Source organism: Mauremys mutica, chromosome 4 (genome assembly GCF_020497125.1).
Source record: "Mauremys mutica isolate MM-2020 ecotype Southern chromosome 4, ASM2049712v1, whole genome shotgun sequence".
In the NCBI taxonomy this organism is placed as follows: Eukaryota; Metazoa; Chordata; order Testudines; family Geoemydidae; genus Mauremys; species Mauremys mutica.
This window is the reverse complement of record NC_059075.1, coordinates 155,592,383-155,616,948: the sequence shown is the minus strand read 5'-3', so window position 1 is coordinate 155,616,948 and position 24,566 is coordinate 155,592,383. Positions and strand designations below refer to the sequence as shown.

The following is a 24,566-nucleotide window of genomic DNA, read 5'->3' as shown; positions in this document are numbered from 1 at the left end:
TTCGCCACGCCCACTCCAGCTCGGCCCTGCCGGGGGGAGCGCAGCCAAGTGACGTTCCCGCCCACAATGCACTGGGGCAACCAAAGTGTGGCCAACCCTTCCCCTGGCTCGCCCCCTCAGGCGCAGCCCCCCCCCATGGCAGCCCCCTCTGCCTTCCAACCCCCACCCCACAGGGAGGGGACAGCCTCCCAGGACAATGCCCCCTGGAAACCCCCAGCCCTCCACAGGCGCAGCCCCCCCCAACGGCAGCCCCCTCTGCCCTCCAACCCCCACCCCACAGGGAGGGGACATCCTCCCAGGACAATGCCCCCTGGAAACCCCCAGCCCTCCACAGGGGCAGCCCCCCCCATGTACAGGGGCAGCCCCAATAACTACCCTAGCCCCCACCCTTGGGTGGGGAGGGTCCAGAACTTCCCCAGGGTGTCCCATATCCAGTTCCCCCCACTGGGCAAGCCAGCAGCCTGGGGAGTGGGGAGACGACCTGCATGGATGGCTTGCACGTGGGGGGCTGAAAACCAAGGCCCCACATTTCATTCGGGGCGGGGGAGAAAACCCACCATCTCCCCTTTTCCGGGGTAGGTAGGACTAGCCATGGTTGCCTGGACAGCCCACCCTCCATTGTTTTCCAGAGACTCGGCTTTAATTTTTATTTGTAATTAAGACTCTAGCTGCTAGGATGGCAAAGGGACGCTTTCAAACGCGACTGGAGGAGAACCAACGTCTGCCTGACTCTTCCGAGACCCTGCGCCGATTGCTGGGAGAGGTGTGAACTGCCCCCAGTGTAACCGGGACGGCGTACAAAGATCTTGAGACTTCAGCTTTGTGCGGGATCTTTATTACAAACACTCCCACACCCCACCCTCTGGCTACAAACGAATATTCGCTGCCTATCCAGTGAAGGGGAGTTAACAACTGAGTCACCCCCTCTGTGCATCCCATATTCCTGGACTGACCTACCCTTAAAATCCTTCTCACCTCACTGGCCAAGACCAAAGAGGCAGGGAGGTTGGGTAGGGTGACCAGATGTCCCGATTTTATAGGGACAGTCCGGATATTTGGGTTTTTTCTTATATAGGTGCCAATTACCCCTCACCCCCGTCCCAATTTTTCACACTTGCTATCTGGTCACCCTAGTCAGGGGTCACCAGAAATGTTGCAGCCTCGCTTTCCAAAAACAAGTTAAATTGACAGTCACCATTTGTTTTTCCTTTAAAAAGACAGATCTCTAGCCATTAAAAATAAAGAGGAAAAAAAAGAGAAAGAGATGATAATTTATATCAGGAGAAATTCTTGTTTCTCTTAGCACCAGAAGCAGCCGGCTCGTGCCATCCTGTGGCGTGGAGTTCCCCAGGTGAAGGTCCGGCATTCAGCACTTCCCCGGAGGGCAGCGACCTGGAATAAAGAGAGACATGGGGTCAGAGCTTCAAGAGAGCGGCACATCGTCAAGGGTGAGTGGAGGCTGGTGCATCTCTAAGGGATGCCCACACACAGAGTGATAGGCGGCCAGTCCCTCCCGGAGCTCCTGCCTCCCCCCTTCACTAGACAACAGGGCATAGATTCTGCATGGGACATACCATCATATATCTTACCTGCTGCACCCCCGCTTCCCTGAAATAACCCCCCTGAAGTTCACACTGCTGTGATATTTGCAGCCACTTCCTGCCTCAAGCCCTTAGCCAAACTGCAGAGAGTCGGCTCCTTTAGCCTATGCCCTCCCCCCAGAAAACCGCCTGCAGGATTCACACCTCTCCCCCATCTCCGAGACTCACACCCCACCGATACACGTGCCTTCCCCAAGTCTTACCTCTGTATCCATTCCCCAGAAAGCCGTTCAGGCCATACTTGGCCTCCTTGCCTCCTAAAAGGGGATGAGAGCAGATGAGAACAGGTCACAGGCTGTCCTGGTCTCTGCTGCCCAAAGGAGAATCGTTCTCTGTGGACAGCACTAGAGGGCATAGGACACACACGCAAGAGCGGTTTCAGATACAATGTGGACTCTTCCCCCGCCCCCCCATACTGCTACCGTATACTGCTGGAGTTAGTCCATAGCCCCCGGGAGCTTGTCCTGCTGTGAGTGGCTTGTATCCCCCTGCAAGAGAGACAAGGGTTAGCCTGGGGCGCTGACGGGAGTGGGGCAGGAGCGCCAGCTGTGGGGGGAGCTCCCGCTACTCCAGTCCCAGACTCTCCCAGCAGGGGGCGCTGACGGGAGTGGGGCAGGAGCGCCGGCTGTGGGGGGAGCTCCCGCTACTCCAGTCCCAGACTCTCCCAGCACGGGGCGCTGACAGGAGTGGGGCAGGAACGCCGGCTGTGGGGGGAGCTCCCGCTACTCCAGTCCCAGACTCTCCCAGCAGGGGGCGCTGACGGGAGTGGGGCAGGAGCGCCGGCTGTGGGGGGAGCTCCCGCTACTCCAGTCCCAGACTCTCCCAGCAGGGGGCACTCAGAGGAGTGGGGCAGGAGCGCCGGCTGTGGGGGGAGCTCCCGCTACTCCAGTCCCAGACTCTCCCAGCAGGGGGCACTCAGAGGAGTGGGGCAGGAGCGCCGGCTGTGGGGGGAGCTCCCGCTACTCCAGTCCCAGACTCTCCCAGCAGGGGGCACTCAGAGGAGTGGGGCAGGAGCGCCGGCTGTGGGGGGAGCTCCCGCTACTCCAGTCCCAGACTCTCCCAGCAGGGGGCGCTGAGAGGAGTGGGGCAGGAGCGCCGGCTGTGGGGGGAGCTCCCGCTACTCCAGTCCCAGACTCTCCCAGCAGGGGGCGCTGACGGGAGTGGGGCAGGAGCGCCGGCTGTGGGGGGAGCTCCCGCTACTCCAGTCCCAGGAGGGGATGCTGGGGTCAGGAGGGCTCCTACCAGCAGCCAGTCCGTTAGCCTGCAGGTCCCCTCCGTTCGCATATCCTGGTCCGTTCCCGTTGCCTGCAGTGGTGGAAGGAGGAAATTAGCACAGGGAAGGGGCTTTGAGCCCCTGGGGATGGACACCCGTGTGTCCAGACGCGGGAGGAGAGCGGGCACCTCTCTGGGCAGCCCCTGAGCATTTCTTACCATCCAGGGCACTGGGCCCAGCCGGCTGAGCCCTGTACATCAGCTGCCCCGTGCCACCTGGAGGAGGAAACACAGTGGTGGTGGGAGATCAGCAGGGGAGTGGGAGATCCCACCAAGGGCTGGGAAGGAGAGTGGTGCTGAGGCCCCAGGAAGCTTTTCCTGGGACGCAGGGACCCCGGCGTCCGGGTGCCTTCATCCACTGGGGGCAGGGATGGGAATGGATATCCCAGCAGGGCTGCTGCACGGTTTCCTGTCTGCACCCAGCCCGGGGCGCTGAAGGCCATAGGGGAAATGCCCGGGATCTCCTGCGGGGTGGGGGGGTAAGGTTAGTTTAGGCAAGGCAGGGTTAGCGGGGGGCATCCCAGGCCCCCAGCCCACATCTCTGTGCAGGGTGCGGGGGCTAAGATATTGGGCGGCCTAGCACAGACCCCTGTGCCCCAAATAACCCCCCTGGAGGGGTGGCTGCCCCCTACAATCTCCTCTATAACAACCCTCTGGACAAGTTCCACCCCCCGTATGAGCCCAGTGCCCCTAGCCACACCTACCGTATTTCCCAGCGCCGTAGTCTCCCCCTAGACCCGTGGGCATGGCCTGTTGGGGCTGCCCATTGTATGGGAGCTGGCCCAGGCCTGCAACACAGACAGGGTGTCAGGATGGGGGGCGTGTCCCCCTTGAGCCAGCCACTTCCCCACACTGGGGCCGGATTGGAGCAAAAGGCCCCGGGTCCCATTTCCTATCCCCCCGAGCCGGGCAGAAGCACTCACCAAATTTAGCAGCTGAGAGATCTGTGCCAGGGCCAGCGAAACGCCCCAAGTATGCGGCCCGGGCACCTGGGGATGGGATAATACACGGCAGTTAGCTTGGCCAGTGCCCCTCACTCCCGACCCGCAGCCCCTGCTAGCCCAGCCCTGGGCTCCCCCCCCACAGCTCTGCCGGTGCCCCTCACTCCCGACCCGCAGCCCCTGCTAGCCCAGCCCTGGGCTCCCCCCCCCAGCTCTGCCGGTGCCCCTCACTCCCGCCCCGCAGCCCCTGCTAGCCCAGCCCTGGGCTCCCCCGCCAGCTCTGCTGGTGCCCCTCACTCCCGACCCGCAGCCCCTGCTAGCCCAGCCCTGGGCTCCCCCCCCCCAGCTCTGCCGGTGCCCCTCACTCCCGACCCGCAGCCCCTGCTAGCCCAGCCCTGGGCTCCCCCCCCAGCTCTGCCGGTGCCCCTCACTCCCGACCCGCAGCCCCTGCTAGCCCAGCCCTGGGCTCCCCCGCCAGCTCTGCCGGTGCCCCTCACTCCCGACCCGCAGCCCCTGCTAGCCCAGCCCTGGGCTCCCCCCCCAGCTCTGCCGGTGCCCCTCACTCCCGACCCGCAGCCCCTGCTAGCCCAGCCCTGGGCTCCCCCCCCAGCTCTGCCGGTGCCCCTCACTCCCGACCCGCAGCCCCTGCTAGCCCAGCCCTGGGCTCCCCCCCCCAGCTCTGCCGGTGCCCCTCACTCCCGACCTGCAGCCCCTGCTAGCCCAGCCCTGGGCTCCCCTCCCACAGCTCTGCCGGTGCCCCTCACTCCCGCCCCGCAGCCCCTGCTAGCCCAGCCCTGCCCCCCCCAAGCTCTGCCGGTGCCCCTCACTCCCGACCCGCAGCCCCTGCTAGCCCAGCCCTGGGCTCCCCCCCCAGCTCTGCCGGTGCCCCTCACTCCCGACCCGCATCCCCTGCAAGCCGAGCCCTGGGCTCCCCCCCCCCGAGCTCTGCCGGTGCCCCTCACTCCCGACCCGCAGCCCCTTCTAGCCCAGCCCTGGGCTCCCGCCCCAGCTCTGCCGGTGCCCCTCACTCCCGACCCGCAGCCCCTGCCAGCCCAGCACTGGGCTCCCTGCCCAGCTCTGCCGGTGCCCCTCACTCCTGACCCGCAGCCCCTGCCAGCCCGGCCCTGGGCTCACCCCCCAGCTCTGCCGGTGCCCCTCAGTCCTGACCCGCAGCCCCTGCCAGCCCAGCCCTGGGCTCACCCCCCAGCTCTGCCGGTGCCCCTCACTCCTGACCCGCAGCCCCTGCTAGCCCAGCCCTGGGCTCACCCCCCAGCTCTGCCAGTGCCCCTCGCTCCCGACCCGCAGCCCCTGCTAGCCCAGCCCTGGGCTCACGCCCCTCCCAGCTCTGCCGGTGCCCCTCACTCCCGACCTGCAGCCCCTGCTAGCCCAGCCCTGGGCTCCCCTCCCCTCAGCTCTGCCGGTGCCCCTCACTCCCAACCCGCAGCCCCTGCCAGCCCAGCCCTGCTCCCCCCCCAGCTCTGCCCGTGCCCCTCACTCCCGACCCCCAGCCCCAACCAGCCCCGCCCTGCTCCCCCCCCAGCTCTGCCAGTGCCCCTCACTCCCGACCCGCAGCCCCTGCTAGCCCGGCCCTGCCCCCCCCCAGCTCTGCCGGTGCCCCTCACTCCCGACCCGCAGCCCCTACCAGCCCAGCCCTGCTCCCCCCCCAGCTCTGCCAGTGCCCCTCACTCCCGACCTGCAGCCCCTGCTAGCCCAGCCCTGGGCTCCCCCCCCAGCTCTGCCAGTGCCCCTCACTCCCAACCCACAGCCTCTGCTAGCCCAGCCCTGCCCCCCCCCAGCTCTGCCAGTGCCCCTCACTCCCATCCCTCTGTCACTGGACACACCGTTGCCGTATCCTGACTGGAGTCCGGCCCCAGGGTGACTGTTCCCTCCTGCACCGTAGCCTAGAAGAGAGATGGGAGATCAGACAGGCTCAGCCTGGGTGTGTGGGGGAAGGGAATATAATTTGAGGTCCCCTTACCATGCCCGTAGCCAGGCTGTGCTCCATTGACTAGGTACCCACCGCCTACTCCAGGGTAGCCTACAGAGCCAAGAGAATCCAGATCAGCCACAAATTGGGGTGCAGTGCTCCAGTCCCGGCCTCTCCCAGCAGGGGGGCGCTGTGGGGAGTGGGGCAGGGCGCGGGCTGCGCGGGGGAGCTCCTCCCTATTCCAGCCCCGGCCCTAGCTTATGCCCCTTACCTTGTTGAGCTGTGGGGTAGCTGCCGGCTCTGGGTCCTGCCCCAAAACCTGTGGGGAGGAGAACCCAGAATGAAGCATCTGGCCTCCACACTGTGAGCTCTGGCATTTGGGGGTGGGATCATCGGGGGCGGAGAGGGATAGAGTAATGGTGGGGGATGGTTAGCAGGGGGTTGGGACCTGTGGGGGGGAGGGCTTTCAACTCCTTTAGGGCCCCCCCCCTGCTCAGTGAGCCTCTCTCCCCCCAGGGAGCTGGAGGGGGCTCTCCTCAAGGTGCCATTGCTGTGAGAGGTGGGCTCTCCAGCGAGACAGTGAAGAAGCAGGTGGCGGGGGATGGGGAAGAGGACACCGGATGGGGCGCACATCAAGAGGGATGGGGACACTGATGGGGGGTGCATGGGAGGGAGGCCTATTGGGGAGGAAAAGCAGAGGGGTCAGGGTGCGGGGGGAGGGCCAGGCACTGATCTCCCTGAGAAGGGGCAGTTGGAGGGGCACAGTAGTATGGGAATATAAGGGGCAGTGGGGTCTGACTCACCTCCCAGGGGCAGCGCAGCATGGAAGTACCCTGAAATAGACACACAGGGGGGCCTCAATCTTGACCCACAGCTACCTGCTAGCCCAGCCCTGCCCCCCCAGCTCTGCCGGTGTCCCTCAGTGCTGACCCACAGCCCCCTGCTAGCCCAGCCCTGCCCCCACAGCTCTGCCGGTGTCCCTCAGTGCTGACCCACAGCCCCCTGCTAGCCCGGCCCTGCCTCCACCCAGCTCTGCCGGTGCCCCTCACTCCCGACCCGCAGCCCCTGCCAGGCCAGTCCTGCCCCCCCCCAGCTCTGCCGGTGCCCCTCACTCCCAACCCGCAGCCCCTGCCAGCCCAGCCCTGCCCCGCACAGCTCTGCCGGTGCCCCTCACTCCCGACCCGCAGCCCCTGCCAGCCCAGCCCTGCCCCGCACAGCTCTGCCGGTGCCCCTCACTCCCGACCCGCAGCCCCTGCCAGCCCAGCCCTGCCCCCCCCAGCCCTGCCGGTGCCCCTCACTCCCGACCCGCAGCCCCTGCCAGCCCAGCCCTGCCCCCCCCAGCTCTGCCGGTGCCCCTCACTCCCGACCCGCAGCCCCTGCCAGCCCAGCCCTGCCCCCCCCAGCTCTGCTGGTGCCCCTCACTCCCGACCCGCAGCCCCTGCTAGCCCAGCCCTGCCCCCCCAGCCCTGCCGGTGTCCCTCAGTGCTGACCCACAGCCTCCTGCCAGCCCAGCCCCACACAGTTCTGCCGGTGCCCCTCACTCCCGACCCACAGCCCCTGCCAGCCCAGCCCTGCCTCCCCCAGCACTGCCAGTGCCCCTCACTCCCGACCCGCAGCCCCTGGTAGCCCAGCCCTGCCCCCCCCAGCTCTGCCGGTGCCCCTCACTCCCGACCCGCAGCCCCTGCTAGCCCAGCCCTGCCCCGCACAGCTCTGCCGGTGCCCCTCACTCCCGACCCGCAGCCCCTGCTAGCCCAGCCCTGCCCCCACAGCTCTGCCGGTGTCCCTCAGTGCTGACCCACAGCCTCCTGCCAGCCCAGCCCCACACAGCTGTGCTGGTGCCCCTCACTCCCGACCCACAGCCCCTGCTAGCCCAGCCCTGCCCCCACAGCTCTGCCGGTGTCTGTCAGTGCTGACCCACAGCCCCCTGCCAGCCCAGCCTTGCCCCACACAGCTCTGCCGGTGTCCGTCAGTGCTGACCCACAGCCCCCTGCCAGCCCAGCCTTGCCCCACACAGCTCTGCTGGTGTCCGTCCGTCAGTGCTGACCCACAGCCCCCTGCTAGCCCAGCCCTGCCCCCGCAGCTCTGCCGGTGTCCGTCAGTGCTGACCCACAGCCCCCTGCCAGCCCAGCCTTGCCCCACACAGCTCTGCCGGTGTCCGTCAGTGCTGACCCACAGCCCCTGCTAGCCCAGCCCTGCCTCCCCCAGCACTGCCAGTGCCCCTCACTCCCGACCCGCAGCCCCTGCTAGCCCAGCCCTGCCCCGCACAGCTCTGCCGGTGCCCCTCACTCCCGACCCGCAGCCACTTTGTTTACACTCACCTGGCTTTTGTTTTGCACCCTGGGAATACCCACCTAATCCTGGAAAAAGGATAATGGGAATCTATGAGGACGCTGGGAGGGGAGTGGGGTCTTATGGGTTAGAGCCGGGGGCTGGGAGCTAGGACTCCTGGGTTCTCTCCCCAGCTCTGGGAGGGGAGTGGAGTCTAGTGGGTTTAGCCGAAGGGTAGCACCATGGATACCCACGGCCCATTTTTGTGGCTGGCAGCTGGGCTGTGGACACAGATGTTGTGCCCGCGCTCTGCACCCAGCCCTCGGGCTCCGATTCCCGCCCCGCTCTCTCCACCCTGCAGCAAGGGCATGTGGCCCCAGCCCACAGAGCATTCTGGGGGTTGTAGTCCCCAGCTGGCTCGGCCCGAGGGGAGTGCACCATGCGCTATTTTGAACAAGGCGCGGTGAGCAGGGTACGTCCTGGCGGGTCTGTGCATGGGTGTGGGGGTGTCCCAGCACTCGGGAGGACGGCGCTGCACGCCAGGGCCCCGGAAGGGAGGCAGCCCCCAGCTCAGAGTGGGTCAGGACGTGCACGGGGCAGGGCAGGTGGGGGGTCTGTGGGAGGCTGAGGCTTGACACCGCCCTGTCGCTGCTGTGTGGTGGCTTGTGAAGCTGTTCACGTCCGCTCAGGGCTCAGCAGTCCTGGATGTCAGGACTCCTGGGTTTTATACCTTGCCAAGCCTCAGCCCCGTGCCTCAGTTTCCCCCTCCATACTCGAGGCTCACTATGGCCATCCCCTCGCCAACAGCCAGATGGGGGCAGTCTAGGGGCGGACGAGGTTCCCCCCATCCGCGATGCCCTGGGATGTCTCTAGTCGTGCGATCGCACAAGGGAGCAGGCTCCCCCAGCTCTGCGGGGAAAGCCGGGACCCCTGTGTCCAGCCTGCACCAAATTGCCGTGCTTTGGATTCTGCTCAGCCGGTGGGAGAGAGCCAGGAGCTCTCCCACACGCCAGAACCCCAGCCCTTTGTCTCCCCGGTTTGGGAGTCGGGGCAGTGAGGACTGCAAAGGGGAGATGGGGGTGCTCCTACCTGCACCATAACCAGCGGGGACCCCGTAGCCTGTGCAGAAAGGAGAGAGGGGTTAGAGCCAGACGTGTTTGTGGGAGAGTGCACAGCGCTGCCCACTGCTGGAGGGGATCGGGACTGTGTGTTTGTGTCAGGTGCCCTATATTGCTCCGAGCTAACAGGGATTCTCCTTTAGCGCCACACTCCCCAGAGAGAACTCCAGTATTTCTATGCTGAGTGGGTCAGGGATTCACCCTGCCAAGGTGGGCAGAGAAAGGAGCCTTTGTCCTCAGTGGGGCAGTTGATCTCCACTCACCTGCTTTGCCTGGCTTCACCCGTACACCTGGTGCCACTCCAAACCCGTTCTGAGCTCCTGCCGGGAACAGAGAGGAAAGGGATTAGCAGGGAGGAGCAGGGGACGAGATGGGCTCCATCTCTGCCGGGGGAACAGTCCCTCTCAGACGGAGCTGGCCAGGCCTCTGGAAGGGACGGAGCTGGAAGGATGTCAGGGTGTGGGGGCTCAAGGCTGGAGGACACGTCTTCTGGAATCCCACCACCCAACTGTCCCTGCTCCCGGCCAGCACAGTTTGGGAAAGAGCTGAGACCAGACATCATGAGCACCATGGGCAACCCCCAAAGCACCCAGCAACTTCCGCCCCAGCCCCCCCACACCCCACCCGCCCCACGCCCAGGGCTCACCCGGTCCCGGCTGCAGTCCTTGGGGTTCATAGCCGGTGTATGGTCCTGGGAGGAAGGAGCAGACACTAGGGTTGAAGGTTGCAGCAAACGCACCATCACAGTTCACTACAGGGGAGTGGGGTCTAGTGGGTTAGAGCAGGGGGGCTGGGAGCCAGGACTCCTGGGTTCTCTCCACGGCTCTGGAAGGGAAGTGGGGTCTGGGGTAGGGACTGGGAGTCACCCACCTGCCTTGGCTCCAGCTGGTCCCAGCCCAGCTTCAGGGTGAACTCCCCCTGCACCTGCAACCCATATAGCACATGGGGTGAGCCAGCCCCCTGTGCCCCCCCCCGCTCTCCTGCTGGGAGACCATCCCCCCTCCCCTGAGAATGCTGGGTCCAGCTAGCCAGGGACCCCCTGGGCAGCCCTGCCCCCTTTCCCTCAGCCCCCCTCTATATCCTTCATCCAGCCTCATACCCACCCCTTCCCTCTCTCTCCATCCACGCCCGGTGCCCCCCTCTTCCCGCTAACATCCCGCTCTGCTCGCTCAGGAACACCTCCCCCTGTGCCCAGCTGGGGGCGCCACTTACCCCGGGTCAGCGACGGGCGGTAGAGACGCCCGAGGGCTCCGTTTGCCTGCGGTTTCACTCCTGGGAGGGGGGCACAGGGGAGCTGTCAGAGATGGGGTACCCCTAGAGAAGCGCTGGGGTACAGGGTGGTCAGGGGACACCAAGGGGCGATATGAGGGGACTGTGGGTTGAGGGTCCCTGCAAGAGTGGGGTGGGGAGTTGGTGTCCCTGGCAGAGGTGGGCACTGAGGATGGTGGCGCTTTGGGGCAGGGACCCATGGGAAGGGGGGCTGGGAGCAACTCCAGAGCAACAGGTAGAACCTAGGAGTCCTGGGCAAGGACAAGGGTGGCTGGTGGCACCTCAACGGGGACTTTGTGAACCAACCCAGGACTCCTGGGTTCTCTCCCGGCTCTGGGAGGGGAGTGGGATCTGGTGGGTTAGAGCAGGGGGCTGGGAGCCAGGACTCCTGGGTTCTCTCCCGGCTCTGGGAGGGGAGTGGGGCTGGTGGGTGAGAGCAGAGGGGGCTGGGAGCCAGGACTCCTGGGTTCTCTCCCAGCTCTGGGAGGGGAGTGGGGGCTGGTGGGTGAGAGCAGAGGGGTCTGGGAGCCCGGACTCCTGGGTTCTCTCCCAGCTCTGGGAGGGGAATCAATCTAATCTCATCCTTAATTCAACCCCATCTCAGTTTCTCTCCCCACTGAACTGCAGAGCTGCCCCAAGTGTCCCCTTTGCCCCCCGGGACCTGCAGCACCCCACAGGGGCAGTGCCATTGTATGAGGCAGCCCTGGCCCCCACCACTATCCTGTCCCAGCCCAGCCCCCCAAGCCCCAGCCCCCCTGCCCTGCTCACCCCCCTGCAGGCTGCCCCTGGCCAGGCACAGCAGCAGCAAAAGCAGCCCAGCGTGCAGGGTCCCCAGCCCCATGGCGATGTGAGCTCCCCCTCAAGCCCTGGGCCCCCTATATACCCATGGCCCCACCCCCCAGGGAATGGCTCTGCCCCTGGCCCCGCCCCCACTGCCGGGAGGGGGCAAGGGAAACACCCGCACACCAATAGACACACTCCATTGCTCGCAGTGATACACACAGAGATACACACACAGAGATACACTCACAATGTTACACACACACACACTTCTGATACACTTGCAGTGATACACAGACACTGATATCCACATATATACAGATGCACATATAGACGTACACACTGTTACACACCTTGAATCACACACAGATCTACAGATACACACTTGTGCTGATCCACACACACATATACAGCCCCATAGACACACATACTGATACACCCCCCCACACACACTGGTACAACCATTGATAGACACCCATCCCCACACACAAACATTTATACCCCCGCACACATACACCGATACATGCAGACACAACCAGAGACACACACTGATCCACACAGACTCACACACCATCCACCCACACAAACACAGACACACACTGATACCCCAACACACACTGCTGCATACACCCCACATTGTGCACACACCATACACGGATACACTAACACACACACTCACATCCCACAGGCACGCAGACAGTTGCAAACAATCACACAACGCAGCTACGTGCGCACACAGAGCAGAGGTCAACAGCCCAAGCAGGAGGTGGCACTAGGGACGTCCCCCCCCCCCTCCAAACTTTGTTAACTGCAGCTTGTCAAAACAGGGTGTATGATTATGTAATTGTGTCTCACTTCTGACTCTGCAGTGTGGGAGTGGGGCTGCGGGTCGGGAGTGAGGGGCACCGGCAGAGCTGGGGGGGGGCAGGGCTGGGCTGGCAGGGGCTGCGGATCGGGAGTGAGGGGCACCGGCAGAGCTGGGGGGGGCAAGGCTGGGCTAGCAGGGGCTGCGGGTCGGGAGTGAGGGGCACCGGCAGAGCTGGGGGGGGCAGGGCTGGGCTAGCAGGGGCTGCGGGTCGGGAGTGAGGGGCACCGGCAGAGCTGGGGGGGGCAAGGCTGGGCTGGCAGGAGCTGCGGGTCGGGAGTGAGGGGCGCCGGCAGAGCTGGGGGGGGGGCAGGGCTGGGCTGGCAGGGGCTGCGGGTCGGGAGTGAGGAGCACCGGCAGGGCTGGGCTAGCAGGGGCTGCGGGTCGGGAGTGAGGGGCACCGGCAGAGCTGGGGGGGGCAGGGCTGGCAGGGGCTGCGGGTCGGGAGTGAGGGGCACCGGCAGAGCTGGGGGGGGCAGGGCTGGCAGGGGCTGCGGGTCGGGAGTGAGGAGCACCGGCAGGGCTGGGGGGGGGGCAGGGCTGGGCTGGCAGGGGCTGCGGATAGGGAGTGAGGGGCACCGGCAGAGCTGGGGGGGGCAAGGCTGGGCTAGCAGGGGCTGCGGGTCGGGAGTGAGGAGCACCGGCAGGGCTGGGGGGGGCAGGGCTGGGCTAGCCTCAGCCTCTTGCTATACAGAGTTGTTCAGGGCCTGTGGTGCTGTGGGCTTCCTCCCAGCAGTGCCCCGGCGGCCGTGCTGGACGCTAGCGCCGGCGCGCTCCCCGCTGCGGAAGCCATAACGCCGCAGGGTCATTCGCTCTGTCTGTTGTCACCAGCCAAGGTAAACGCAGGGCCCCCGGCCCGGCTGGTAAAACACGGCTCCCTGCGGTCGGCAAACAGCCCGACCTGGCTGTGTCTGGAGAGTCTGGAGGCGTGGGGGGATCGTGTGTCGGGGGGACCGATCCCCAGATCCTGCCCTATGGGGGGACCTCTGTTAGGATGGGGGGAAATGGAAGGGGCAGGGGGAGAATTGGTGTGTACGTGAGCTGCACTGCCCCCTGCTGGAGGGACCATGTATAGCACAGCGCCCCCTAGCACCAGGCTGGGACATGGGGCAGGGACCCCTGGGGGCATGCGCCCCCTAGCACCAGGCTGGGATATGGGGCAGGGACCCCTGGGGGCACGGCGCCCCCTAGCACCAGGCTGGGATATGGGGCAGGGACCCCTGGGGGCACGGCGCCCCCTAGCACCAGGCTGGGACATGGGGCAGGGACCCCTGGGGGCACGACGCCCCCTAGCGCCAGGCTGGGATATGTGGCAGGGACCCCTGGGGGCATGTGCCCCCTAGCACCAGGCTGGGCTATGGGGCGGGGACCCCTGGGGGCACGGCGCCCCCTAGCACCAGGCTGGGATATGGGGCAGGGACCCCTGGGGGCACGGTGCCCCCTAGGACCAGGCTGGGCTATGGGGCAGGGACCCCTGGGGGCACGGCGCCCCCTAGCACCAGGCTGGGCTATGGGGCAGGGACCCCTGGGGGCATGTGCCCCCTAGCGCCAGGCTGGGATATGGGGCAGGGACCCCTGGGGGCACGGTGCCCCCTAGCACCAGGCTGGGATATGGGGCAGGGACCCCTGGGGGCACGGCACCCCCTAGCACCAGGCTGGGATATGGGGCAGGGACCCCTGGGGGCACGGCGCCCCCTAGCACCAGGCTGGGATATGGGGCAGGGACCCCTGGGGGCACGGTGCCTGCTGGGTAGATCTTTGGGGCTCTCACCGTCCTCGGCACATTTCAGGTGCAAGATCCATTCCCCACCTCTGCAGGATCGTGGCGGGGGGCGCTATGGGGCTCAGACGTGGAATGTCACATGGGGAGCGGGACGGCGGGACTGAGAGCAGAGCCTCCCTACCTGGGCGAGGGGGCGAATGCCCCACTGTCCCCCCCCGTCCCCCTCCGGCCCGGCAGAGCCCAGCAGCGCCGTCCTGCCACCGGGGGCCGTGTCTGCCCCTTTCTCCCCAGCACACACAAGCTGGAAACTGACTCTGGAGAGCTGCCCGGGGAACAGGCTGAGACTGAGGGACCCAGGAGTCCTGGTTCCCAGCCCCCCCTGCTCTAACCACTAGACTCCCCTCCCCTCCCGGAGCCAGGGAGAGAACCCAGGAGTCCTGGCTCCCCACCCTGCCTCACACTATTCTCTCTTTCTTTCCTTCTCCTGACACATTCCTCCCGTCTGCCCCCTGACCCCCCCTTCCTATCCCCCAACTGACCCCCTGCCCCAGACATCACGGCCCCCTGCCAAATTCTCCCCACCCAGCCACTATTTGCCTTTCCCATCAGCCTCTCCGGCTGTCTGTGAGGGGGGAGCCAAGGGGGGGTGACCCCAGGTGACCCCTGCCCCATGATTCACAGCCCCTCCTTTGAAACACGGCCCTGCAGTATTTTACACGGGGAGGATACGGGGAGTGGCAGCTGGAGAGAACCCAGGAGTCCTGGCTCCCAGCCCTCCCGCTGTAACCCACCAGACCCCACTCCCCTCCCCGCGAACCCAGGAGTCCGGATCCAGCCCGTTCCCACGTCCCTGCTGTCTGGAAGGACGGATCGGGCCCATCCAGGATTCAGGAACCTGGGGGGCTGGGGGGGGCAATGTGCTGAAGGGAGAGGAAGTGTCCCTGGGCCGGCGGCTCCGCCACCGCACCCGGTCTGGCAACAGAGCCCTGCCCGCCGGCCGGCTGTGCTGTGCTGTGCTGCCGAGGGCTGGGCCCCCCAGCTGTGCCGGAGCCCCCTCCCCACCCGCAGCCCCTGCCCCCCCAGCTCTGCCGGAGCCCCCTCCCCACCCGCAGCCCCTGCCCCCCCAGCTCTGCCGGAGCCCCCTCCCCACCCGCAGCCTCTGCCCCCCCCAGCTCTGCCGGAGCCCCCTCCCCTCCCGCAGCCCCTGCCCCCCCCGCTCTGCCGGAGCCCCCTCCTCACCCGCAGCCCCTGCCCCCCCCAGCTCTGCCGGAGCCCCCTCCCCACCCGCAGCCCCTGCCGGCCCAGCCCTGCCCCCCCAGCTCTGCCGGAGCCCCCTCCCCCCCCGCAGCCCCTGCCGGCCCAGCCCTGCCCCCCCCAGCTCTGCCGGAGCCCCCTCCCCACCCGCTGACCGTGCCGGCCCTGCCTTGCCCCCCCAGCTCTGCCGGAGCCCCCTCCCCACCCGCAGCCCCTGCCCCCCCAGCTCTGCCAGAGCCCCCTCCCCACCTGCAGCCCCTGCCGGCCCAGCCCTGCCCCCCCAGCTCTGCTGGAGCCCCCTCCCCACCCGCAGCCCCTGCCGGCCCAGCCCTGCCCCCCCCAGCTCTGCCGGAGCCCCCTCCCCACCCGCAGCCCCTGCCGGCCCAGCCCTGCCCCCCCAGCTCTGCCGGAGCCCCCTCCCCACCCGCAGCCCCTGCCCCCCCAGCTCTGCCAGAGCCCCCTCCCCACCTGCAGCCCCTGCCGGCCCAGCCCTGCCCCCCCAGCTCTGCTGGAGCCCCCTCCCCACCCGCAGCCCCTGCCCCCCCCAGCTCTGCCGGAGCCCCCTCCCCACCTGCAGCCCCTGCCGGCCCAGCCCTGCCCCCCCCAGCTCTGCTGGAGCCCCCTCCCCACCTGCAGCCCCTGCCCCCCCCAGCTCTGCCAGAGCCCCCTCCCCACCTGCAGCCCCTGCCGGCCCAGCCCTGCCCCCCCCAGCTCTGCTGGAGCCCCCTCCCCACCCGCAGCCCCTGCCAGCCCAGTCCAGCCCCCCCAGCTCTGCCGGTGCCCCTCACTCCCGACCCGCAGCCCCCCAACGGGTTAAGATCTCCCGGCTGATCGCGGCCCCTCCCCAGCTCTGAACCCCGCCGGGTGATATTGCCTTTGGGTGGTTCTTGGCTTGGTCTCCTGGCTCCGTGACCGGCCCTGGGGGGACAAAGCTGCGCTGGGCCGTTTGCTTGAGGGTGGGGGGTGCAAGTCGGAGGAGGAATCTGGGGGCTGGAAGCGTGACGGGAACGTCTCTGAGCCCCTTTGTTCTCCTGCCAGGGGCTTGGGCGTCGGGGGGTGGGAGGGAAGGAAGAGCTCCCCCAGGTGCAGGCCAGACGGCAGGAAGGGTTTGGGGTGTTGGCGCTGTGGGGGGCGCTGTGCTGCTGCTGGGGTGTGGGTCCTGCCTCCTGGCGCTGCCGGGGGGCTGGCTCATCCCCTCCTGGGAGTCCTGGGTCTAATCCCAGCATCAGCTAAACCGAATCCTTGGGCAGAGACACGGAGTGCGGTGGGTAGAAACATTGAGGGGTGCAAATGGGGGGGGAGAGGGAGACAGCCACAACCACTGACTCCAACCACTAGACCCCACTCCCCTCCCAGAGCCGGGGAGAGAACCCAGGAGTCCTGACCCCCCTGTTCTAACCACTAGACCCCGCTCCCCTCCCAGAGCCGGGGAGAGAACCCAGAAGTCCTGACCCCCCCTGTTCTAACCACTAGACCCCACTCCCCTCCCAGAGCCGGGGAGAGAACCCAGGAGTCCTGGCTCCCCGCCCCCCTGCTCTAACCCATCAGCCCCCACTCCTCTCCCAGAGCCGGGGAGAGAACCCAGGAGCCCTGGCTCCCAGCCCCCCTGCTCTACCCACCGGCCCCCACTCCCCTCCCAGAGCCGGGGAGAGAACCCAGGAGTCCTGACCCCCCCTGCTCTCACCCACCAGCCCCCACTCGCCTCCCAGAGCCGGGAGAGAACCCAGGAGTCCTGGCTCCCAGCCCCCCTGCTCTAACCCACCAGCCCCCACTCGCCTCCCAGAGCTGGGGAGAGAACCCAGGAGTCCTGGCTCCCAGCCCCCCCTGCTCTACCCACCGGCCCCCACTCCCCTCCCAGAGCCGGGGAGAGAACCCAGGAGTCCTGGCTCCCAGCCCCCCTGCTCTAACCCACCAGCCCCCACTCCCCTCCCAGAGCCGGGGAGAGAACCCAGGAGTCCTGACCCCCCCTGCTCTCACCCACCAGCCCCCACTCGCCTCCCAGAGCCGGGAGAGAACCCAGAGTCCTGGTTCCCAGCCCCCCCTGCTCTAACCCACCAGCCCCCACTCCCCTCCCAGAGCCGGAGAGAGAACCCAGGAGTCCTGGCTCCCAGCCCCCCCTGCTCTACCCACCGGCCCCCACTCCCCTCCCAGAGCCGGAGAGAGAACCCAGGAGTCCTGGCCCCCCGCCCCCCTGCTCTAACCACCAGCCCCCACTCCCCTCCCAGAGCCGGGAGAGAACCCAGGAGTCCTGGCTCCCAGCCCCCCTGCTCTAACCCACCAGCCCCCACTCCCCTCCCAGAGCCGGAGAGAGAACCCAGGAGTCCTGGCTCCCAGCCCCCCCTGCTCTACCCACCGGCCCCCACTCCCCTCCCAGAGCCGGAGAGAGAACCCAGGAGTCCTGGCTCCCAGCCCCCCTGCTCTAACCACCAGCCCCCACTCCCCTCCCAGAGCCGGGAGAGAACCCAGGAGTCCTGGCTCCCAGCCCATCCTAAGCAAAACAGGAGCTAGAGTTTTACTCTCTCTCTCTCTCTCTCTCTCTCTCTCTCTCAGGCCAGGCACCATAACTGCCCCTTCGGGGGCCAGGCTCCACAGCCGGATTCCCCTGGCCTGGCTGACCCCGACAGGGCCGGCTCCAGGGGTTTTGCCGCCCCAAGCGGCGGGGGGGCGGGGGAAAGCTGCGCTGGCGATGGGCGGCAGCTCCAGCACGTCGCCGCCGTCTCTGGCGGCAATTCAGCCGCAGGGCCCCAAGGGCCCCGCCAGCGAAAGCCCAACGTGCCGCCGCTTCCCCTGCTTGCTGAGCTGGTGCCGGGAGCCGGCCCCGGACCCCGAGGACAATGTCATCCCCTCCCAGGGCTTTATCCCCACCTGGGGCTGGGGGAGAGGAGGGGGGTGAGAAGGGAGGATCCAGCATTGTGGGGGGCTCCTGTGCCCTGGTATCCTGCCCCCCCCCGTTCACACCCACGGGCCTGTATCCTCCCTCCCCTTAGTACTTGGACGTCAGGATACAGGAGAATTGGAGCCTTCGTTTCGGGTCCCCTGCAGCTGGGCTGATCGCGCAGCAGGCCGTGCTCGTGTCACCGCGTGCCTGCCCCACACGAGCGGTGGAAGGGTTCACGGGGGCCGGGGTAGCTGCAGAGGAGTCCGGGGGGGGCAGGGGTGAAAGGGGCTGCGGGACGCTATCCGCGCACCCCCTTTGCTGCAGGAGAGCAGAGGAGTTTGACCCCTGGCCGGGGTGGGAGAGGGTCGCTGGAGCTTCCTGGGTGACGGCTGCTATCCTGGGCGGGGGGTGGTGGTGAATTCAGACAGTCCCGTAAGGTGGGACCACCCGAGCTGCTGTCAGCAGGGGGCGCTAGACGGGAGACAGCTGCTGTGCCGGGCCCAGCCATGGGGGTGCCAGCGGTGTTACCCTTCTACAGTTATTCAATGTGGGGGGGGGGGGCTGCGGGTCGGGAGTGAGGGGCACCGGCAGAGCTCGGAGGGGGGGGGGCAGGGCTGGGCTGGCAGGGGCTGCGGGTCGGGAGTGAGGGGCACCAGCAGAGCTGGGGGGGCAGGGCTGGGCTGGCAGGGGCTGCGGGTCGGGAGTGAGGGGCACCGGCAGAGCTGGGCTGGGGGGGGCTGCGGGTCGGGAGTGAGGGGCACCGGCAGAGCTCGGAGGGGGGGGGCAGGGCTGGGCTGGCAGGGGCTGCGGGTCGGGAGTGAGGGGCACCAGCAGAGCTGGGGGGGGCAGGGCTGGGCTGGCAGGGGCTGCGGGTCGGGAGTGAGGGGCACCGGCAGAGCTGGGCTGGGGGGGGCTGCGGGTCGGGAGTGAGGGGCACCGGCAGGGCTGGGCTGGCAAGGGCTGTGGGTCGGGAGTGAGGGGCACCGGCAGAGCTGGGGGGGGCAGGGCTGGGCTGGGGGCTCCCCGGCGTTGATGCTGCCCCAGGCCGGGGAGTCCCGCCCAGTTCTGTGCTGTGAGGGGGAGGGAGCTGGACGATGGACGTGTGTGTTGTGGGGGGGGGGGAGCCTGCTCCCTGCTGTGTGTCATGGCCCCTGCACTGCTAAAAGCCCAGGAGACTCCCCCCGCATACAGAGCCTGTTCCCCACCCCTCCTATCTGCGCATTGCCTGGGAATGGCCAGGAGAGGGCGCCAGACACCAAACGAACAACATGCAGCTCCACGGAGTCTGCCGGTGCCCCTCACTCCCGACCCGCAGCCCCTGCCAGCCCAGCCCTACCCCCCCCCAGCTCTGCCGGTGCCCCTCACTCCCGACCCGCAGCCCCTGCCAGCCCAGCCCTACCCCCCCCCAGCTCTGCCGGTGCCCCTCACTCCCGACCCGCAGCCCCTGCCAGCCCAGCCCTGCACCCCCTGCTCTGCCGGTGCCCCTCACTCCCGACCCGCAGCCCCTGCCAGCCCAGCCCTGCCCCCCCCGGTTCTGCCGGTGCCCCTCACTCCCGACCCGCAGCCCCTGCCAGCCCAGCCCTGCCCCCCCCCAGCCCGGCCGGTGCCCCTCACTCCCGACCCGCAGCCCCTGCCAGCCCAGGCCTGCCCGCCCCAGCCCTGCCGGTGCCCCTCACTCCCGACCCGCAGCCCCTGCCAGCCCAGCCCTGCCCCCCCCCGGTTCTGCCGGTGCCCCTCACTCCCGACCCGCAGCCCCTGTCCTTCTCAGAGGTTTAGGCCTATTAACAGGCGGCTCCAGCGGCCTTGCTCCCCAGGCAAGTGGGAGGCCTCAGGATTCCTGCATAACATCTGCACAATGCCAGCGACCCACAGAGACAGGGAATGGTGGTGGGGAGCCCAGGTTTGGGCTGGGGGTCAGGATTGAGGGGCACTGGCAGAGTTGGCGGGTCCCAGGGCACCGATAGCAGGGGGCTGCGGGTCGGGAGTGAGGGGCACCGGCATTGCTGGGGGGGGGCAGGGCTGGGCTGGCAGGGGCTGCGGGTGGGGAGTGAGGAGCACCGGCAGAGCTGGGGGGGGGCTGGCAGGGGCTGCGGGTCGGGAGTGAGGGGCACCGGCAGAGCTGGGGGGGGGCTGGCAGGGGGTGCGGGTCGGGAGTGAGGGGCACCGGCAGGGCTGGGCTGGCAGGGGCTGGGGGTCGGGAGTGAGGGGCACCGGCAGGGCTGGGGGGGGCAGGGCGGGGCTGGCAGGTGCTGTGGGTCGGGAGTGAGGGGCACCGGCAGGGCTAGGCTGGCAGGGGCTGCGGGTCGGGAGTGAGGGGCACTGGCAGGGCTGGGCTGGCGGGGGCTGCGGGTCGGGAGTGAGGGGCACCGGCAGGGCTGGGCTGGCAGGGGCTGCGGGTCGGGAGTGAGGGGCACCGGCAGGGCTGGGCTGGCAGGGGCTGGGGGTCGGGAGTGAGGGGCACCGGCAGGGCTGGGGGGGCAGGGCGGGCCTGGCAGGTGCTGTGGGTCGGGAGTGAGGGGCACTGGCAGGGCTAGGCTGGCAGGGGCTGCGGGTCGGGAGTGAGGGGCACCGGCAGAGCGGGGGGAGGCAGGGCTGGGCTGGCAGGGGCTGCGGGTCGGGAGTGAGGGGCACCGGCAGGGGGGGGGTGGGGGGGGCTGCTGTTGGGGAGTGAGGGGCACCGGCAGGGCTGGGGGGGGCAGGGCTGGGCTGGCAGGGGGCTGTGGGTCAGCACTGAGGGACACTGGCAGAGCTGTGGGGGCAGGGCTGGGCTGGCAGGGGCTGCGGGTCGGGAGTGAGGGGCACCGGCAGAGCTGGGGGGGGCAGGGCTGGGCTGGCAGGGGCTGCGGGTCGGGAGTGAGGGGCCCTGGCAGAGCTGGGGGGGGCAGGGCGGGGCTGGCAGGGGCTGCGGGTCGGGAGTGAGGGGCACCGGCAGGGCTGGGGGGGCAGGGCCGGGCTGGCAGGGGCTGCGGGTCGGGAGTGAGGGGCACCGGCAGAGCTGGGGGGGGCAGGGCTGGGCTGGGGGGGGCTGCGGGTCGGGAGTGAGGGGCACCGGCAGGGCTGGGGGGGGGCTGGCAGGGGCTGTGGGTCGGGAGTGAGGGGCACCGGCAGGGCTGGGCTGGGGGGGGCTGCGGGTCGGGAGTGAGGGGCACCGGCAGGGCTGGGCTGGCAGGGGCTGCGGGTCGGGAGTGAGGGGCACCGGCTGGGCTGGGGGGGGCTGCGGGTCGGGAGTGAGGGGCACCGGCAGAGCTGGGGGGGGCAGGGCTGGGCTGGCAGGGGCTGCGGGTCGGGAGTGAGGGGCACCGGCAGGGCTGGGGGGGGCAGGGCCGGGCTGGCAGGGGCTGCGGGTCGGGAGTGAGGGGCACCGGCAGAGCTGGGGGGGGCAGGGCTGGGCTGGGGGGGGCTGCGGGTCGGGAGTGAGGGGCACCGGCAGGGCTGGGGGGGGCTGCGGGTCGGGAGTGAGGGGCACCGGCAGGGCTGGGGGGGGCAGGGGCTGCGGGTCGGGAGTGAGGGGCACCGGCAGGGCTGGGGGGGGCAGGGGCTGCGGGTCGGGAGTGAGGGGCACCGGCAGGGCTGTGGGGGGGGCTGGCAGGGGCTGTGGGTCGGGAGTGAGGGGCACCGGCAGGGCTGTGGGGGGGGCTGGCAGGGGCTGTGGGTCGGGAGTGAGGGGCACCGGCAGCGCTGGGCGGTGAGATGGGCTGGGCTAGCTGAGGGCCCCATTGGATGCAGTTCCCCATACTGGCCACAGGGCGGCAGTGCTGCGTACCTGCAGGTGTGCTGCGGGAGGCGGTGGGATACCTGATACCAGGTGAGAGCCCAGAGCGCCAGATTCGGCTCAGTGACTGCTCTGTTCCCAGGTGCCCCCCCCCCCCGGTCTCCCAGCCAACTGTTCCCCTGGCAACGGGCTCCTATCTCCCAGCTGAATCGGCCTGGGCCATGGTCACACATAGCAACGACCTAGAAAAGCAGCCACCAGTGGTGGTTTCCCTTTTCCCGCCCATGCCTGAGTTTGGCAGTTTCAAGTTACCCCCTGAGCCAGCCAGTCCCTGCGCTGGGGCTGGATTGGAGCCAGCGCCCCATAGCGGGGAAAAGCCCCGTGTCCCGTTCCCTGCCCCCTTGAGCCAGCCAGTCCCTGCGCTGGGGCTGGATTGGAGCCAGTGCCCCATAGCGGGGAGAGGCCCCATGTCCCGTTCCCTGCCCCCCTGAGCCAGCCAGTCCCTGCGCTGGGGCTGGATTGGAGTCAGCGCCCCATAGCGGGGAAAAGCCCCGTGTCCCGTTCCCTGCCCCCCTGAGCCAGCCAGTCCCTGCGCTGGGGCTGGATTGGAGCCAGCGCCCCATAGCGGGGAAAAGACCCATGTCCCGTTCCCTGCCCCCCTGAGCCAGCCAGTCCCCGCCCTGGGGCTGGATTGGAGCCAGCGCCCCATAGCGGGGAGAGGCCCCGTGTCCCATTCTCCGCCCCGAGCCAGCCAGCCCGTGTCCCCCGGGCCCCTGGGTGGAGTCACAGGCTGTTTGCTCGGGGGGGTTAATTTCTTATCAGCAGATCTGAGCCGTGTGTGCCCAGCTCCCCCCTTATCAGCCCAGGGACCTGACCGGTTGCTAAAGGGACACAGGAATCCCGTTAGCCGGCCTCCCCTCTGACCCCAGGGCCCCAGCGTGGGGCTGGGGGTGCTGTGCTGTAGGGACTGTCACCGGTCCCCAGCTGCCCTGCCCCAGAGCCACCCCCCGCAGCAGCCTTGGGAAGGGGGAGTCGGGGCAGCCAGACGTGTGTTCATTGTAATCTCTGTTTTCCCAGGGCCTGGAGGAACAAGTCGCTGGTGATTCGCCCCCTGCGGAGCCCACCTCCTCCCCCCTCCAGCGTGGGGGCGGGCAGTGTCCAGGCACAAGCTAACAAAATAATTGTTCATTCACCAGCACCCCTCGTGCCCTGGTCTCCATAGAGAGCCCAGTGCCCTCCCACGCCTCCCCCGTCCCGCCCACTCACCTGTGGAGGCCTCATATACCCCCCCCCCGCCTCCCCAGCTCACAGGATCAGTCCAGGGAGAGGTGGTGACACAGGGAGAGTGAGCCCTGGTGTTAAACAAGAGCCTTGTCCTCTCCGGGCTGGAAGTGCTTCAGACCTGCCTCCCCAGCCATTCTCGTCAGGATCCCTCTCCCGGACGGGTCTCCCCGGACGCTTCCATCCGAATCTGTCCCCTGGATGCTTCTCCCTGGCTGGTTCCTTTAGGCTCCGTCTCTCACATGCGAGATCCGTCTCCCCTGTGGTTCCATCGGGATCCGCCTCTCAGACACGTCTCTCTGGTTCCACCAGGATCCCTCTCCCAGACACGTCTTCCTGGCTGGTTCCTTTAGGCTCCGTCTCTCAGGCGCGTCCCTGGCCGGTCCCATCGGGATCCGTCTCCCAGAGCCAGATCCTTCAGAGGGAACTATCTGGATCTCATATTCACACACCTCCCATAGGGCTCTGTTTTCTGGACTCGTGGCCCCAGCTGATCCCACAAAGAACTGTCTTCTGGCCTTGTCTCTCCACTACGACCTTCCTTGCCTTGGTGTCTCCAGCCGATCCCCACCCAGAATTATTTCCTGGGCTCCTCTCTCTGCTCCGACGCCCTCGCGTCCCCACTAAGATCCCTGCTTCGCTCCCGTTGGCCTCCTCCTCCTCCAGCAATGGCTTCTGCAGGGCTGGAGCTCTTGGGCATGGGGCTATGCATCTTTGGCTGGCTGGGCTCCATCATCTCCTGCGCCCTGCCCATGTGGAAGGTGACGGCCTTCATCGGCAACAACATCGTGGTGGCGCAGATCATCTGGGAGGGGCTGTGGATGAACTGCATCGTGCAGAGCACGGGCCAGATGCAGTGTAAGGTCTATGACTCTATGCTGGCTCTGCCCCAGGACCTGCAGGCCGCCCGCGCCCTCATGGTCATCTCGGTGCTGCTGGCCGTGCTGGCCTTGCTGGTGAGCGTGGTGGGCGCCAAGTGCACCAACTGCGTGGAGGATGAAGGCGCCAAGGCGCGGATCATGATCGTCTCCGGCGCCGTCTTCGTGGTCGCCGGCGTCCTCTGCCTCATCCCCGTGTGCTGGTCGGCCAACACCATCATCCGGGACTTCTACAACCCGCTGGTGTCCGAAGCCCTGAAGCGGGAGCTGGGGGCGGCGCTATATGTGGGGTGGGCAGCCGCCGCCCTGCTGGTTCTGGGGGGGGCTCTGCTTTGCTGCTCCTGCCCCCCCCGCTCCGAGAGGTACCCACCCCGGGTCGGGTACATGGCGGCTGCCAGGTCTGGGGTGGGCAGCGGGGTGGACAAGAGGGACTATGTCTGAGGGGAGTGGAGGAGGGGATAGAGGGATGAGCATGTGGGTGAACAGATGAATGAGTGAAGAGTGAGGGAATGAACGAGGGAGTGAATGGATGAAGGTGTGAAGAGGTGAACGAGGGAGTGAATGGATGAAGGTGTGAAGAGGTGAACGAGGGAGTGAATGGATGAAGGTGTGAAGAGGTGAATGAGGGAGTGAATGGATGAAGGTGTGAAGAGGTGAATGAGGAGTGAATGGATGAAGGTGTGAAGAGGTGAATGAGGGAGTGAATGGATGAAGGTGTGAAGAGGTGAATGAGGGAGTGAATGGATGAAGGTGTGAAGAGGTGAATGAGGAGTGACTGGATGAAGGTGTGAAGAGGTGA

At 67.8% G+C, this 24,566-nt stretch overlaps 2 protein-coding genes across 3 annotated transcripts; one reads left to right on the top strand and one right to left on the bottom strand.

Annotated features, from left to right (window-relative positions):
- The first annotated feature begins 110 nt into the window (after positions 1-110).
- Positions 111-24,543, top strand: LOC123370091 (claudin-9-like). Of its 2 annotated transcripts, XM_045016331.1 has the most exons (4): positions 111-575; positions 662-763; positions 1,304-1,448; positions 22,686-24,543. In XM_045016331.1, exon 4 carries the CDS (start codon positions 23,558-23,560, stop codon positions 24,206-24,208), a length of 651 nt encoding a protein of 216 aa, XP_044872266.1. In that variant the 5' UTR covers positions 111-575; positions 662-763; positions 1,304-1,448; positions 22,686-23,557; the 3' UTR covers positions 24,209-24,543. The 2 variants fall into 2 exon arrangements, with proteins under 2 accessions (XP_044872266.1, XP_044872265.1); XM_045016330.1 differs by having other exon boundaries at positions 111-763.
- On the bottom strand, positions 732-23,278 carry LOC123369148 (glycine-rich cell wall structural protein 1.0-like). Its single transcript, XM_045014509.1, has 19 exons — positions 23,132-23,278; positions 21,660-21,801; positions 10,340-10,399; positions 9,998-10,051; positions 9,774-9,818; positions 9,391-9,447; positions 9,099-9,128; positions 8,060-8,098; positions 6,545-6,574; positions 6,013-6,060; positions 5,793-5,852; positions 5,656-5,715; positions 3,797-3,862; positions 3,578-3,661; positions 3,033-3,089; positions 2,844-2,906; positions 2,024-2,089; positions 1,805-1,858; positions 732-1,392 (listed from the first exon to the last, which is right to left on the bottom strand). The coding sequence occupies exons 1-19, from the start codon at positions 23,276-23,278 to the stop codon at positions 1,367-1,369; spliced, it is 1,188 nt and encodes a 395-aa protein (XP_044870444.1). The 3' UTR covers positions 732-1,366.
- Positions 24,544-24,566: the final 23 nt, after the last annotated feature.

Coding starts and splice junctions, on each gene's coding strand:
- LOC123369148 (XM_045014509.1), bottom strand. CDS start 23,278: ATGGGACCGGCCAGGGACGCGCCTGAGAGACGGAGCCTAAAGGAACCA. Junction 2,907..3,032: donor TGGGCCCAGTGCCCTGGATG/GTAAGAAATGCT, acceptor CCACCACTGCAG/GCAACGGGAACGGACCAGGA. Junction 1,859..2,023: donor ACTAACTCCAGCAGTATACG/GTAGCAGTATGG, acceptor ATCCCCTTTTAG/GAGGCAAGGAGGCCAAGTAT.
- LOC123370091 (XM_045016331.1), top strand. CDS start 23,558: ATGGCTTCTGCAGGGCTGGAGCTCTTGGGCATGGGGCTATGCATCTTT.